Below are 18,053 nucleotides of genomic sequence, written 5' to 3'. Positions count from 1 at the left end.
GCTGGCCGGTGTGTGAAAATAACTCAGTTGTTTGGTGGTGGCATCGCTGAGCTTCCACAGATTCGGTAAAATTAACAAGTGGTGGAGGCCAGCAGGTGGATGAGGGAGATCGGCGGCAGGACGAGGAGAGACCCGAGGCGGCCGCCGAGGAGAGACATGCAGTCTATCTGGGTCAGATATAAACCAAGTTTAGGTTTAGTTTATTTTCGTTGTGCTGACTTTTTACAGTCAGTTACAATAACTCGTACTGCATACTAGCTAGCATGAGTTTCTATACAGCTGGGTGTGTGCTATGTTACTGATAATGAACTTTATTTAATTCATAAGGTTAGTTAGTAGAGTTGCCAACTGTCCCGTAAAAAGACGGAATCCTCCCGCATTCAAAGAAATTATTACGCGTTTGGTGTTGAGCTGAGAGGGGACACAGTTTGTCCCGGACTTCAGCTAGAATGAAAAAGACACAAAGGTGGAGTTATTTTGTCTTTGCTGCACAGCTGCCTCTTCTTCTCTCATTCTCTCCCCTCTCTCTCCTGTTGCTACTTCAATCATGAAACTGATCAATGATCAGCTTTTCTCTCTTGTTTGTTTATCGCCCACTTTGCGCCAGAAAGAGGAAACCGCCGGAGGTCGCGCTAAACAACAGCAGCACGTTTAAGCTTGATCAGCTGTTGTTAGAATTTATTTAATATTAATTTCTAGTATCAGCTGGTTTTTTGTCCCAGTCCAGCCCTGGGCTCTACACACAGTGAATTAATCTGAGAAGTTGCATCAAAAAATAAATGGCCGCGCCAGCGGTGCACATCGCCAGCAATGTGCACCACTGGCGCGAGAATCCCCCGCCGCCCTCTCCTCCCTGTGCAGCAAGCAGCAGGTGCACCTCGCAAACGGAGGGCGCCCTTACTCCCAGCAAATGGGCGATAGAAAACCGATCGGTGCCTACGCCATTCCCAATATGCACTGGCATGATGTCGGGGCAGCATGAGTACGAGTAATTATTTTTTTTTCCGATGCCGTGATACTGCCCTGGGCAACCGCCCGTGTCGCCCGTATCAAAAACCACTACTGCTTCTGTAGCCCCATCCAATACTCTCTGGTATGCACCTAGTTGGTCAAGAGTTCATTCTACAGCAAGATAATGACCCAAAACATAAGTCCAGGCTATGTCAGAGCTACCTCAGAAAAAAAGAACAGGATGGTAAGTGCTACATCCACCTTGTAGAAACATTTGTATCATTAACTAAACCTGGAGTGCACAATAAAATTATTTCCAGATTAAAAACAGCATCCCGTGGTATAAAAATGACAGGACTGCTTCTGTTAAAGTGAAGTGGGAAAAAGTAGGCAATCTGACAATTACGGAGGAGTGTTGGGACCACATATGTAAAACTGCCGGTTTCTATTTAAAAACATATTAATAACCTATTAAAGCAAACTTAAACTGGCACTTTAAAGTGATCCACACTCACTATTGCCCTAATTAACTTAATTTCATCTAAATTTTCATCATAATGCATAAAAATATTCTGTGTAGTTTTTTTTCTTGTTTTTCATTTTTACTGCCATGGAAACAGAGTGAATGCCAGTATGAGGCAGATTGCTACCTACTGGGAGTCTGCACTTTCAATGTTATCCCTTTTTTTTCTTTTTGGGGGGGGATAGGACAGTCTGTATTTGTGAAATTTGCTGCAGGAGAAGCTGGATCCTTAGATGGTAAGAGATCAGTCAATAATGAAGGCAGTGTAGGATGGTGGTGTTGCCCTCACCACAACTGGACAAGCGAGATAACTAGTAGGATTTTGTACAGTTCCAGTTCATTCCAGACTTCCTAATGCTTGTTAGTTATCATTACCATGGTATTAAATTCCTACTCATAACACAGAAACCGCCACAGGTATGTACTGGTAGTCACTAGTTTAAGTTTGTTTTAAAAGGTTATTAACATGGTTATTAATATGTTAGTAGCTCGTCCACAGAAGGACTAGTAGCTCCCCTTACGATAAGGGGTTCAGATCGCGCGAACAGGTATAAAATGTGTGTGTTTAGTTAGTCTGTTTGTTTGCTTGTTTTAATCAATTTTAAATCATGCTTTTTATTTGTTTTTGTTTCTAATGTCTCTGTAAAGCACTTTGAATCACCTTGTTGTTGAATTGTGCTATACAAATAAATTTGCCTTGCCTTGCCTATTAAACAGGCAGGTTTGCATCGTGAAGCTATTTCCTGCTTATTACACAGAAACCTCCATAGTTGTTTCCAGGTAATAATCACATACTGTTTAAGTTAGCTTTAATAGGTTATTAATATGTTATTAAATAGAAACAGGCAGTTTTGCATTTTGCAGCTCTGTTTCCTGTTTATTAAACAGAAACTACTACAAGCAATTGAGTAGTAATAACTTATTAATTACCACATTATTACATTCTTGTTTCGGCCTTGTTACCCTGCTATTACCACTTCATTACAGAGCTGTGTTTCCACATTATTACCCCTTGTTTTTGGGCCCGTAGTATCCAATAAATAAATATCAGTGCATTACTTGGATATTAGGTGGTATTATTTGTATGTTTGTTTGTTAATTTATTTCGAACATGTAAACAATATACAGGTACATTTAGTAAAGAAAATAAGAGAGAAAAAAAATACTATACAAAATTAAGTCAATACATTTCAATATTGCTTCTATTCTGATTCATTTACATTTCGAAAGGGAGCGGGAAGAAGTACACACTTATTTAATCCCATCCCTTTGCCATAAGTTATCAGTAAATATTTAGTCACCTTCCTTACCGATATAATCTGTAATGAAAATAGTGAACAGATTTCTGATATAATATATACTATATACTACAATATCACATCCTGAAATTTTCTAAATAGAGACATTCACTTAATTTTAACATTTTGCCTTTCTTTGTAGTTGAAGAAAATCATATCTTTATAACTCTTTTTGAACTGTTTTATGTTTGGACATCGCTTCAATTCCATATTCAAAGTGTTCCACAGTTTCACACAGAAACACAAAAGCTTTTTCTTGTAGTACGTACCTTCCCTGTTTTGAAGTTACAAAAACCCCTTAAATTATAACTTATTTAAAAAAAAAAACACACACTCTGAATATTACCTGGCAGTTCGTTGTTTTTTGCTTTGTATAGAATTTGTGCTGTTTCACTAGATCAGCAATTTTCAATATTTCAGACTGCAAAAAATAGTGAGTTTGTTCACTATTTTTGCATATTCATACATATGTATGAATATGTATGTGTGTTTATTGTGCACACATGAAATGGACCAACTTGTAATTGTGATTACAGGCTAGAAACCCTGTCCCTTTTGCAGTCAAGTCCATAGTGCTGTTTCTATGACAGGAGGAATTACAACAAAAAAATAAAATTTAATTAACCTGATCTTTCAGTTTCATCTGTATTGTTTTGTCTTTTCACAAAGAACAGATAAAAAAAAGCGCTATTTGACCTGTTTGTGAGGTCCTCTGAGAATATGTGCACGAGCGCCCTCACATGCCGTCCTCATCGCCTCCATAGAAGGTGTCCCCAACAGGTCAGTGATTAAATCCAGCTACACAAAAGCACACACATCACAGTATACTGAGACACAACAGTTTGTTGCATGACTGTTTTTCTTTTAAGGAGGAGGTTTTTATTTAATCCTGGTGGTGACTGGTAATGATTCTGTTTTTAACATTTTAACACAAAAAAAGGGAAAAAAGAACACACTGTTACTTTTATGTATCAAAATCTTTCCAGACAAAAAATTTATCATGCCTTGCAGATTATCTTTTGTCATCTTATTTAAATTAAGTAGCAACTACCTGCTGAATAGGACTTTGGGCTTGGAAGAGGATGCGTCGCCCTAGCAACTCAGCAAAGATGCAGCCTACAGACCAGATATCAATAGAGTTGGAGTAGTGGCGGCTCCCCATGAGGATTTCTGGAGCTCGGTAGTACTGTGTCACCACTTCCTGAGTCATGTGTCTTGATTCATCCGACTCCTCCACTCGGGCCAGGCCAAAATCACAGATCTGAAAGACAGCCATTCAGAGATTACTGCAGCTCTTTTTATCTTCCGATTTCTTTTTATTCATCTTTCTTCTGAAACCCATCAATCTTGCCAAGATTTCTTGTCTCCTCTCTGCCTCCCTCACCCACTGTGCTCCAGCATGTACAGTCATGGCCAAAAGATTTGAGAATAACACAAATAATGGTTTTCACAAAGTTTGCTGCTTCAGTTTTTATGAAGCAAAGTCCTTCTTTGCCACGAAAATGAACTTAATTGCCCAAAACCCATTTCAACTGCATTGCATCGCTGCCACAAAAGGACCTACTGAGATCATTTCAATAATCTTCTTGTTAACTCAAATAAGAAAGTTGATGAGCACAAGGCTGGAAATCATTATGATCATTATGTCATGCTGGTTGAGTTAGAACAGCTGACTGGATGTGTTAAAAGGAGGGTGATGCTTGAAATCATTGTCCTTCCTCTTAACCATGGTTACCTGCAAAGAAACGTGCAGCCATCATTATGTTACATAAAAAGGGCTCACATGCAAGGACGTTGTTGCTATTAAGATTGCACTTAAATCAGCAAGCTCACCAGTGCAGAGCTTGCTCAGGAATGGCAGCAGGCAGGTGTGAGTGCATCTGCACGCACAATGAGGTGAAGACCTTTGGAAGATGGCTTGGTGTCAAGAAGTGCAGTAAAGAAGCCACTTCTCTAAAAAACAAAAAAAAAAAACCCATCAGGGACAGACTGATATTCTGCAAAAAATACAGCAAGTGGACTGCTGAGGACTGGGGTAAAGTCATTTTCTTTGACAAAGCCTCTTTCCAATTGTTTGGGGCATCAAGAAGAAGGATTGTCCGCAGAAGAAAAGGTGAGTGCTACCATAAGTCTTGTCTCATGCCAACAGTGAAGCACACATTCATCTGTGGGGCTGCTTCTCATCCAAGGGAGTGGGCTCACTCACAATTTTGCCAAAAAACACAGCCATAAATAAAGAATGGTACCAAAACATCCTCCAACAGCAACTTCTTCCAACCATCCAAGAACAATTTGGTGGAGAACAATGCCTTTTCCAGCCTGATGGAGCACAGTGCCATAAGGCCAAAGTGATAACTAAGTGGCTTGGAGAACAAAATATTGAAATGTTGGGTCCATAGCCAGGAAACTCCACAGACCTCAATCCAATTGAGAGATTGTGGTCAATCCTCAAGAGTCGGGTGGACAAACAAAAACCCACTTATTCTGACAAACTCCAAGCATTGATTATGAAAGAATGAGTTGGCATCAGTCAGGATTTGGCCCAGAAGTTGATTGATAGCATACAAAGGTGAATTGCAGAGGTCTGGAAAAGAAGAGCTAACACTGCAAATATTGACTCTTTGTACGAACTTGATGTAATTGTCAATAAAAGCCTTTGAAACTTATGAAGTGTTTGTAATTATACTTAAGTACATCACAGATACAACTGACACAAAGATCTAAAAACACTGAAGCAGCAAACTTTGTGAAAACAAATATTTGTGTCATTCTCAAAACTTTTGGCCATGACTGTAGTAGAGTTTCACCGATGTTTTGTTTCTCATGCATAAACATATAATTTCATAGTCTATGTGTGTATATTAATGGTTAACTTTTCTTATTTGGTCCCAAATAAACAATGACAGAAGATTACTTTTGAGGTTTGAAATCATACTTTTTTCTACCCTGAAAAGCACATGCAGTTTCTTCAAATACTCTCAATTAACTTGTATCTTTGTAAACTGAATTGACAGTGAATAAACTCTAACATGTTAGAAACCCCTAACTAAGTTCCACTCTAAATAATTAACAATGACTGAGTGAAGATGGTGGACAGGACCTTTGCCATACACATTTTAATTCACTGGTAGCGATAGATGTGAGAAATGAAATAGAAACATGGAAATTTTGGAAAAAGTACACTAGGTTGAAGCCAGGAATAACACATCTCTTATTCGAAGAGATGTCTTCTGGCAAAGAAACGTGTATCTGGCAACTCAGTGCCAGTAACTGTAAACCAACAAAATTAGTAAGTGGGACAGAGAAAATCTAAACTTCCCAGTGCCAGAAAAGGGAACCCAAAAACGTTTAAAAAAAGAACTACAGAGAAAAAAGAGTCACTGCCATTTGACGGACAGAGGAAAATGAAACTGGCATCTTGCTGCAAGTATAAATGGAGAAAAGAAGAGCTAATGAGGAAGAAAAGAAATGATGGTGCTGGCAACTTTTGCCTTTTGCAGTAAGAGCTGGAAAGGTTTTCACTGCTCACAAATCAAAGCCCTAATCTTAAACTTTTTAAACAACCTCTGGAGACTGCAATGAGTTGCAGTGAGTTAGCATTCCTGAAAAGTGTTTTGATGCATGCTCAATCAACCAGGTAAGTAAATCCCAAAAGGTTGATTCTGTTCATCTGGACGTAGCATTTGGGAGAACGTTTCGTCACAAGTAACTTCTTCAGTCTCAGCTGACTGCAGTTTCCCCAAATTTATAGACAGTACCTTTGCACAATGACTGAAACTAGCCCACTGATGAGCAATGGGCTGTGAGGTCAGTTCCTTGATCATTAATTGCAAATTGTCATGATGGGGATTGGCTGCAATTACAGCATTGTAAGATGGTGAAAGATGTACCCTTAGGCTCCCTCCTTGATTCAAAGATGGTCTTTCCTTTTTCATGTAAATGGCATCCTTGACTCCCCACTCAAACCAGCGTTCCTACCTGTCCAGGGAGGAACGCTGTACATCCTCATCACTGAAAGAGTGTCCACTGGCCTGTAAGTGTAAATAGACTGCCGAGTCCTCACCTGATGAGTTACTTCTTCTGTGTTGTGCCATCCGCTTCGCCAGAGGTTGTTTGGTTTCCCCGATATACATCATGGCAAACCTCCTGGCACTTCACAGCATACTCTATATTACTCTGTGTCAGGGGACCCGATCCTTGGGGTGGACCAATTTTTAGCGCAGCGTGTTTTGAGGTTTAAAAGCCATGGAGCTCAATGATCAGTGGTCTTTGATATGGGCTTTGATCAGTGGTTGTTGAACAATGGTCATGACAACTTGGATATTAATGATCAAGGAACTGACTTCACAGCCCATTTTTCATTTAGTGGGCTAGTTTCAATCACTGTGCAAATATACTGTTTATAAGATTGGGGAAACCTGTAGTCAGCTGAGACTTAAGAAGTCTCAGCTGACTACAGGTCAGTGACGAAACGTTTCTCCCACTGAAAACGCTACATCCAGATGAACAGAATCAACCTTTTAGGATTCCTAAAAAGTCACTTCAGGAAGAGTGAAGATAAAGGAGAAAAAATGAAACAGAGAATGTTTGGGTAGCAGATAGAACTGTCCAACTTAATGGACTGCATGTCATTTTGATACCTTAAGTTTCTGTTCTCCTAGTGGTGAACAGGAACAGGAACTTAAGGTGGCATCTCTGTGGCAACTGGGTCATGGTCTTTGATAAAACCAGGGTTTTGTATAATAGGTCATTTTGAAGAAGATCTGTTGGAGCTTGAATTAAACTATCCTTATTTGAGGTAGACAAGGTTGTCTATGAAGAGACAACTGAAAAAGAATAGAATATGAGGAGGCAGCATTACTGCCTCACAGCAAGAAGGTGCTGCGTTCGAATTCATCATCTTTATGGTGTCTGCTTCTCTCCGGGTACTCTGGCTTCTTCCCAAAGTCTAGATACTTGCTGTAAGTGGGCTGGAAGATCCTGTGGTTCTTGCATCAGGAAAGCTGTGTGGTCCAAGTTCTACTTTGTTTTTCCCTCTGGTCTGTTCTTTTAGGCATCAACTGGGCGATCGTGGCTCAAGAGTTGGGAATTCGCCTTGTAATCGGAAGGTTGCCGGTTCGAGCCCTGGCTTGGACAGTCTCAGTCATTGTGTCCTTGGGCAAGACACTTCACCTGTTGCCTACTGGTGGTGGTCAGAGGGCCCAGTGGCGCCAGTGTTCGGCAGCCTCGCCTCTGTCAGTTTGCCCCAGGGTGGCTGTGGCTACAATGTAGCTTGCCATCACCAGTGTGTGAATGTGTGTGTGAATGGGTGGATGAATGGATGTGTAAAGCACTTTGGGGTCCTTAGGGACTAGTAAAGCGCTATACAAATACAGGCCATTTACCATTTTATTTTTACCATCAACTGTGATCTGTTTTTTGGATTTTTTTTTCCATTCCTCTACAAACATCATCATCTATACTGTCAATAAATATTCATAGTTTTTATTTCTTTATCTGTCACATGCCTGTCATACAACTCACATAAAGAATCCTTGCCATAGAGATAGGGTTAGGATTAATGCTTGCCTGTCCCACACACCTTGAGCACACAGTTGCTGTTGACTAGGAGGTTGCCAGGTTTGATGTCTCGATGTAGAATTCCAGCAGAGTGAAGGTACTTAAGTCCTGGTGATGGTGGAGTAGAAACAGACAAATTCATGAATCATGATATCACTTGTGCAAACAGGCTGAGCTACATGTTCTTACACAGAAATTCACAGGTATCTGCTCATTTACAAATAAGGATGTTTGATATTTAAAAAAAAAATTATACAGTGTTAAAATACTCAAAATTGTTACCACAACAGTTTCATGTAAAAAATCAATCAATTCCTAACTGGCTGCCTCAGAATCAGCTGGGGGGTTTTTTCCCCTTAAATTAGTTTAGTATATTTAAACCTAGCAAAAGTTTTCTTTAGTTTAATAGAAAAAAAAGAATACCGTAATCATACATACAGTATATTTTAATGTATAATTATCTTTCAGCCATGTTGGCCTGCCATCTTGAATATAGTGGTTGAGATGGAGTTTGTTATTCCATCATGTTTTATGTGGCTAAAGACTGACCACACGTGTATCATGCCAAGAGTCAAAGAGAAAAGAAATTGTAAGCATTCACGTGCATGGAGGCAAATTTTAACTTGTGCCTACACCTTCAGATTCAAGACATGAAGGATCATACCTATGTTTTATCATCTGAGAAGGTGTCCCCTTAACCGTAGAAGCACACACACACAGACACACTTGACTTTCCTATTTTTGTGGGGAGTTTAAAACTCTTCTTAAAACACATTTATTTGCGTAAGCCTTTGGTACTTTTTAAAAGGTTGAATCTATTTTTTTCCTATTTTTCCAATTCTCTATTTTTAACATGTTTGATATTATTTTCTGTTTATGCTTCTTGTATATGTACACTTTGTGAAGCCTGGCTTTATTTTATATGACACTGATATGGTGATAAGGCACTGCATGAATGACATTATGATTGGGAGATGAGCTAATAGATGAAAGTTTGAACCTAGATTTGCCTTAGTCAGTGGCAAAGGCATGCTCATCATCCTCTCGAACATTCTCACTGTGAAAGAGCAAAAGCAATGCTGACTTTGTTCTGAGTATGTTAATTAGATAAGTATAATTCAACTGATATGATTTTTTGATGATTATTATCATTATTATTGTTATTCTCATTATTGTCATTATTATTAGATTCTGCTTATACTTGCCTCCTGTTAAATTGGATTTAAAAATATATCCTGCATTCAAAAAAGTCTAAAATGTGGACATTGCCACATTGCCTCATTTACAGTTCCACAAAGGTAAAAATACAAATGTACCCATGATATGGTCCAATCGAATTTTTTGATGTATAATTATTTTTGGAACACCTGACTGTGGGGGAACAGTGACTTAACTTCTGAATCCAGATCTGAGGACTGAGGTGAGTAAGAGTTTTGGGGGACTCACTTCAGTCCTGAAGGATAGTTTTGGAGTGAGCAGGAGTAGACTGGGAACTGTTGCTTGTGGGTGATATTCTGGGCGTGAAGTTTGAAATTTCAAGGCTATAGTGAGAGGCTGAACTCGCTGTACAACTGAATAGAGTGAAGCAAACAGTTGCGAAGAATAGATACGACAGATCGAAGGATGGTGAGAATGATTCTCTGAAAGTTCCTAGGTATGAAGAGGAGTCACTGAAATTGGGCTGTAAAGTTCTTAGCTGGATGAACCGTGGGACAAGATGCCATGGTGATACATGCTGAAAGGGTAAGTATGATTCTGTGTTATCTTGTGGGGGGATTTCCTTGTTTGTGGGAATTTACACAAAAGTCAGACCAAAATGACCTATAGTGCAGGACGGCATATACAGAAACAGAACTGGAAAGTATGAAGTATTGTTTTCAGTTCAGTTAAATTCATTTTTTTTAATATAACACCAAATCACAACAACAGTTGCCTCAAGGCACTTTATATTAAGTTAAGTTAAATACCCTACAATAATACAAAGAAAACAGAGAAATCCCCAACAATGACTCCCTATAAGCAAGCACTTTGGTGACAGTGGGAAGGAAAAACCCACTTTTAACAGGAAGAAACCTCCAGCAGAAGCAGGCTCAGGGAGGAGCTGCCATCTGCTGAAGCCACCCTAAACCCTAACCAGTTGGGGGCGAGCGGATGAAGACAGGATAAAAGACATGATGTGGAAGAGAGCCAGATATTAATAATAACTAATGATTAAATGCAAAAAGCTATAAACACATAGTGAGTGAAAAAGGTGACTGAAGAAGAAACACTCAGTGGATTATGGAAATCCCCCAGCAGCCTAATTAAGGGAAGACTCAGGGTTACCTGTTCCAGCCCCTAACTATATGATTTAGCAAAAAAAGAAAGTTTTAAGCCTAATCTTATTAGTAGAGAGGGTGCCTGTCTTCTGAATCCAAACTGGAAGCTGGTTCCATAGAAGAGGGGCCTGAAAACTGAAGGCTCTGGCTCCCATTGTACTTTTAAATACTCTAGGAACAACAAGTAAGGCCGCAGTCGGAGAGTGAAGTGCTCTAATAGGTACCATATGGTACTATAGGGTTGTTAAGATAAGATGTGGCCTGACTGTTTAAGACCCTGTATGTGAGGAACAGGATTTTAAATCAGATTTTGGATTTAACAGAGAGCCAATGAAGGGATGCCAATATACGAGAGATATGCTCTCTCTTTCTAGTCCCTGTCAGTACTCTTGCTGCAGCATTTAATTGCCAATTAATTTAAGGCAGGGATTTTTTAGGACATCCCAATAATAATGAAGTACAGTAGTCAAGCCTAGAAGTAATAAATGAATGAACAAGCCTTTCCGCACCACTCTATGATATGATGTTTCTAATTTTAAAGATATTCCGCAAATGGAAGAAAGCAGTCCTACATATCTGCTGAATATGCGCATTGAGGAGCATATCCTGGTCAAAAATGACTCCAAGATTCCTGACAGTGTTACTGGAGGCCATTGTAATGCCATCCAGAGTAAGCATCATGATACAGCCTAAGGGAAACAGAATTGGTCCTAGCACAGAACCCTGTAGAACTCCATAATTAACCTGAGTGTGTGAAGAGAACTTTTCATTTACATAAACAAATTTGAGTCTATTAGATAGATACAATTCAAAGCACTGCAGTGTAGCACCTTTAATATCTATAGCATGCTCTAATTGCTGTAATAAAATACTGTTGTAAACAGTATCAAACACTGAGGTCTAGCAGAACAAGCACAGAGACAAGTCCACTGTCAGAGGATATAAAAGATAATTGATAACCTTCACAAAACCTTTCTATACTTTGATGAGCTTTGCAACTTGATTGAAACTCTACTAATTAGCCATTGCTCTGCAGAATATCAATTGCCTGTTTTACCACTACTCTTTCAAGAATTTCTGAGATAAAAAGAAGGTTGGAGCCAAGACAGCTTTGTTAAGTAATGGCTTTTTAAGTAATGGTTAACCACTGCCAGCGTTAAGGCCTGTGGTAAATAGCCGATTAATAGAGATAGGTTGATGTTGATCATATTTAAGATTTAAACATTGATTTTGATTTTGAGCAGTCTTGTAAGAATGAGGTGTAAAAGACACCTTTATGGTTTGGAGGAAATAATTGCTGAAGTTAAAGATTGAATTGAAATATCAATTGGAGAAAAAGAGTCTAAATAAATATCAAAGCAGTTGTACGTCTGTAAAATGGTTATGAGTAATTTTTTTTAATGGTTAAAATTTTATTTGTGAAGAAGTTATGAAATAGTTAATGTTAAAGGAATGTTTGGCTCAAATATGGCCAGATTTTTAGAAATGAGAGCTGTTCCATCCAAAGTGGGATGAATGTCTTCTCTCCTAACAAAACTAGGTTTCCCCTAAAAGGTTATCCAATTATCTATAAAGCCTACGTCTTTTTTGGACACCTCTCAGGCAGCCGTCAGTTTAAGACGAACGTGCTAAACATGTAATTCCAATTGGGGAGGGAACCACAAAAAATTAATAGTTCGACATTGTTTTGCAAAGTTACACACGGACTCAATATTAATTTTAGTGACCTCCGATTGATGTAACTGGGTGTTATTGTCGACATGAAGTATAATTTTATGGAATTTACATTTACCCTTAGCCAGCAGTTTTAAATTTCCTTCACTGTTGCCTTTTCTGGACGCTGGAAGACAATTGGGTGTGTCATTGAGTGGGGAACAGCAATTAGACACATGAATGGGTGATGTCACCCAGATAACCCGTTTTCCCGGCTGCTTGGAATAATCTGCCAGGGGAGAGCTAACGGGGCCTACACTACCTTCGGCTGAACAGACTTCAGAGCCCTGGCTAGCTATTTGTTTTTCAAGGTTGTGAAGCCGGGTCTCCAATTCAGTGACCCTTGATACTTAAAAAAAATAGCTTGAGAAAAATTTTACAATTAATTAGGTCAACTAGCAGCTGGTTAGTAACATGAAAGACTAGCAGAGCTTCTGAGAAGTAAAGAAATATGTGCTTAAGGGACATGGCTAAACACCGATACTGGATGCTTTTTGGAGAATATGCACACCGCATCCTCCAGACTAAAGAGGGAAGAGGCTGACCGGCTTTTAACACACAGAAGAAGAAAAAAAAAAAAAATCACTCCTCAGTTCACAGCCTACATCTCTGATGGCATTAGTGCCTATGAGATGGGAAGCATCTAAAAACCTGAAAGATATACAGGTTTTAAAGCAAAATATAATTGTGGTCAAAAGTGTACATGTGGACTGGTCCTTCTATAGTACTTTTGTACTTTATGTGAGCACTCAAAACGTTTTTATATGCTTAAGTGGGTTTTTTTTAATCTAACATTCACACTCTGGTGGATGCATCAAAGAGTAAGTTTGCATCTTGCCCAAGGATATTTGGCAAGCAGATTGGACCAGCCAGGGATCAAACCAACAATCTTCCGAGTAGATGACTTGCTCCATGTTCTGAGTCACATAAACTCATTTTGATGACTCCAGTGAACTGTTTATTTTAAAGGGTGGAATGTGTACATAGCAAACATTTTTACTTGACTTGGGGTGGGGTGTGAATTGATCTGTGTTTTTTTTTTTTTTTTCTCTAATCCACACAAAGTCAAAAGCAATTTTATACACATATACGCGTGCACACACACAGTTAGGTCCATATATTTGGACACTGACACAAACTTTGTTTTTTTAACCAGTTTATTAAAACATATTTCAAATATAGGTATATGATAGAGATGGACATAATGTGTAGCCTCTGAGCTTTCATTTGAGGGCATCCATATTGAAATTGGATGATTTGCTGTGAACAGACAACATGTGGTCAAATGAACTCTCCATGCATTTGAAATAAGCCGTCCCTTAAGGTGCAAAGAGGAAAGAAAAAAAAAAACATTAAAAAATTGCTACAATATTACGAGTGACAAAATCTACAGATTGGTACATCCTGAAAACCAAAGAAAGCACTGGTGAACTCAGCAAGCAAAAAGTATCGGACGTCCACGGAAGACAACAGTGATGGATGATCACAGAATCATTTCCATGGTGAAGAGAAACCCCTTTACAACAGCCAAAAAAGTGAACAACACTAAATGAGATAGGAGTATCCAAGTCTACTGTAAAGAGAAGACTGCATGAAAGTAAATGCAGAGGGTTCACCTCCAAGGTGCAAGCCATTTATTAGCCTCAAGAATAGAAAGGTTAGATTTCACTTTGCTATAAACACCCAAAATAAAAAAGCTAAAAAAAAAAAAAAAGTAGCCAGACAAAACCTGCCAAAGTTTTAGAACCCCACAATTTTTCTATTTTTTTTTAATTGAAAATTATGCCGCTTAATGTGTCATTGCACTCTGAAATAAAAACATAGTACAAATAGCAGTTGGAGTCAAAAAAAAAAAAAAAAAAAAAAAGAATGAATTTATAGACCAAAATGTGTTCTAAACTTTTGACTCATCTAATTAGCCACCTTTGGAGGCTGCAAAATGCTGTGGTAGCCGTTTTGTTTCAGGGTGCCTCTCACTCTGTACAGGTCACCGACCCTGGATTCAGCAAAACAGCACCAGATCGTCACACCTTCCCCCTCCATGTTTGACAGTTGATGCTACACACTGTGGAACCATCCTTTTGCCTACTCAATGATGTGCAAAGATCATGCATTTAAAGTTTTGATTCATCAATACCTTCTTTCATTCTTCAGTAATCAGTAATGGCAGTGTTTCATGGCCCAGGCAAGCCTCTTTGTCTTATTCTGACATCTTAGCAACAGCTTTCTTGCCTCAACTCGTCCTGTCAAACCTGCAGCTCGAAGTCTTCTCTTCATGGTTGAAACTGAGACTTGTTTACTACGACCACTATTAAGCTGTGCTGTTGTCCTATGAGCCACCAGTCATGCAAGCTGTTAACTCTCAGAAACTTGTCCTGTGATTCAGTTGTGGCTTTGGGGTTGCCAGACCTCTTCCTGTCAGAATTGCCCCAGTTTCCGAGTGCCTTTTGAAGGAAACTGTACTTACTGACGCCTTGACTTTCTGTGCACCTTCTGTGTAGGAAAGACCTACATTTTTAACTGTTATGATGTTCTGTCTCTCTTCCATTGTTAATTGCCTTTTTCGCAACATTGTTGTAGCAACACACTACTTTCTGAAGTACAATACTGCTCAAATGATGGTCACAACGGTATGGTACCACAGTGTGTTCCAACACTGCTTTTAAGCAGACAGAGGGGGTGGCACGTTATCTAAAAAAAGCTGGAAAACATGTACGAATTAGTAGCACCAGCTTTCAAGGCTCGATCAACCTCCACTGCTGCAGAACACCTTTAAATTGTGAACCAATTTTGTGTTCCATGAAAAGGGCAATAAGTGGCAATGAGTCTTTTACAGTGCTGTGGAGGAATTTTGGCCCACTCATCTTTGCAGAATTGTTGTAACTGAGCCACACTGGGGGGTATTCAAGCATGGAGTGCCTTTTTAAGGTCATTCCTCAGCATTTCAATCAGATTCAGGTCAAGAGTTTGACTAGGCCGCTCTTCATTTTGTTTTTCTTAAGCTATTCGGAGGTCAACTTGCTGATGTGTTCTGGATCATTGTCCCACTGCATAACCCAAGTCCACTTCAGCCTGAGGTCAAGAATAGATAGCTGGACATTCTCCTTCAGTTTGTTTTGGTACACAGCAGAATTCATGGGTTTTTTTACTGCAGCAGTTTTTCCAGGTACTAAGGCAGCAAAACAGCCCCAGGCCATTATACTATGACCAACACATTTTACTGTTGCTATGAAGTTCTTTTTCTAAAATGCTGTGTTCTTTTATTACAGATGTAATGGGACTCAAACGTTCCAAAACGTTCAACTTTTACTTTGTCAGTCCACAGAGTAATTTCCCAAAAGTCCTGGGGATCAATAAGATGTTTTTGGCAAATAAAAGACGAGTATTTGTGTTGTTTTTGGGCAGCAGTGGTTTTCCCCTTGAACTCTCCCAATTCCATTTTGCCCAGTCTTTTTTTTCCTGAATCATGAACTCTGACCTTAGTTGAGACATGTAAAGCCTGCTTTTTCTTTTATTGTTGTTCAATAAAAATAAAATAAAATAAAATAAAAAAAGAATCTCAGTTGTTGTGGCCTGGACCTCGTCAATGTGCTCTTGGACTAATTTTGGTAGGCCAGTCACTCCTGGGAAACTTTGCCACCATTCCAAGTTTTCTCCATTTGGTATAATGGCTCTCACTACGGCATACTGGAGTCCCATAGCCTTAGAAATGGCTTTGTAACCCTTTCCAGACGTCAGTAACTTTGTACCTCAGGTGTTTCGTTAGATCATGGCACAATGGTCTAACGAAGGCTAAAACACTTTTTGTAATGTTTTAGCCTTCTTCACTTTGTCAGACACGTTCTATATAAGTGATTTCTTCATTCTTCATTCAATCACACCTGAGTGTGCTTTGTGAAGCTGAGCTCAGCTTTCCAAAACGTGGTGTGGTGGGGGTGTGGTCTTTGGCCTGCTGCAGAGAAGGGGTGACGCAGTGAGCTCACAGGGCAGCACGGAGGCGGGGAGGGAACAGGTGCACAGGACTCTTTAACAAGGGAGACCTGTCTTATGTCTTTGGCAGTGAGGAGAAGAGGACACACACACTGGGAGCGACGGAATGACGGCGCCTGAGGCTGGTGCCATAAACCGCAGGAGAAGAGACATTGTTTTGAATAAAGCACAATTATAAGCACAACCCAGAAGTGTCTGTATGTGGGTCCTGTGTCACAGTAGTTAATAACAGTTATTTAATGATTTAACAAGAGGGGCAATTTTTTTTTTTTTTTTAAAAACAGGACCAAGTAGGTTTGAATAACTTTTCTCCCTTAATCAATGAAATCATCATTTAAAAACTGCATTTTGTATTACCCTGGGTTATGTTTGTCTAATATTAACATTTATTTGATGATCTGAAACATGTAAGTGTGACAAAAATGCAAAACCCTAGGATATCAGGAAGGGGGCAAACACTTTTTCACCAACTGTACATATATATTCGTACATGTAAGTGTGCCTCCACTCCTTTTTATAGTGGTGCCATACCCAACCAGGCATGGTAGAGCCAAAGTCTCTGCAGCCAACCCAGCTGCTGGCACAGTTGTTGGCGGAGGCAGCTAAGACACTTGCGTCAGTATGCTTGCTAAGACCACAACCTGGTTTACCTACAGCCACAATACACACCCCTTGTCCAAAGGCAGCCGGTCACAACGCGCTCCATCCGGAGATGGACCCCAGAAAAGGAGGATGCTCTGAGAGACTGCTATGACACCACAGACTGGGATGTGCTCCTGAGCCCACATGGTGAGGACATAGAGGGGGCGACACACTGTCTTACAGACTACCTCAACTTTTGTGTGGACACGATCGCCCCTGCTAAGACGGTACGGTGTTATCCTAATAACAAACCGTGGGTAACACAGGAAGTCAAAGCTGTCCTCAACATGAAGAAGAAGGCTTTCAGGAGCAAAGTGAAGGAGGAGATGAAAGCAGCACAGCGGGAGGTGAAACACTGCCTGAGGGAAGCAAAGGACACCTACAGGAGGAAGGTGGAGCAGAAGTTGGAGAGGAACAATATGAGGGAGGTCTGGAATGGTGTGAAAACCATCACAGGCCACAACACCAAGAAAAGCACAGTGGGGGGGACTGTGGAGAAGGCAAACGAACTCAACAACTTCTTCAACAGGTTTGACCAGCCCACAACCCCCCCACCCTCACCCTCACCTTCACTACAGAGTCCAATCCCCACTCTCCTACCTCCCTCGCTTCCCCGCCTTCCTGACACCATGACACCCCCCTCCTCCAATCCCTCTCTCAGCAGCAAGACATCTCCCCCCCTCCCCTCCTCCCAAACATCTCCCAGTGTCACAGTGGATCAGGTCAGGAGACAACTGAGGAAGCTTCGCCCCAGAAAGGCAGCAGGCCCAGACAAGGTGTGTCCTAGGATGCTAAAGGCGTGTGCTGCTGAACTTGGGGAGCCGCTACAACGAGTCTTCAACCTCAGTCTGCGACTGGGGAGAGTGCCCGCCCTATGGAAGACATCCTGCATCGTCCCGGTCCCCAAAAAGAACCGGCCCAATGAGCTGAATGACTTCCGACCGGTGGCACTGACGTCACATCTTATGAAGACTCTAGAGCGGCTCTTCCTCAACCTCCTCCGACCACAGGTACAACATGCCCAGGACCCACTACAGTTTGCATACAAGGCGGGTGTCG

The 18,053-nt window shown here is 40.3% G+C and overlaps 1 protein-coding gene across 1 annotated transcript in view; it reads right to left on the bottom strand.

The window, feature by feature from the left end:
• The window catches only part of nlk2 (nemo-like kinase, type 2), a gene marked incomplete at its 3' end in the record, with an annotated part of 48,233 nt that overhangs the window by 3,866 nt on the left and 26,314 nt on the right, over positions 1-18,053 (bottom strand). Inside the window, 3 exon segments of the mRNA XM_014338361.2 lie at positions 3,469-3,570; positions 3,824-4,033; positions 8,354-8,439. Coding sequence (XP_014193847.2) covers positions 3,469-3,570; positions 3,824-4,033; positions 8,354-8,439 — 398 coding nt within the window.

Source organism: Haplochromis burtoni, unplaced genomic scaffold (genome assembly GCF_018398535.1).
Source record: "Haplochromis burtoni strain Fernald_Lab_line unplaced genomic scaffold, NCSU_Asbu1 Contig_227, whole genome shotgun sequence".
Lineage (NCBI taxonomy): Eukaryota > Metazoa > Chordata > Actinopteri > Cichliformes > Cichlidae > Haplochromis > Haplochromis burtoni.
The sequence above is the reverse complement of the archived record's forward strand: the minus strand, read 5'-3'. Positions and strand labels throughout refer to the sequence as shown.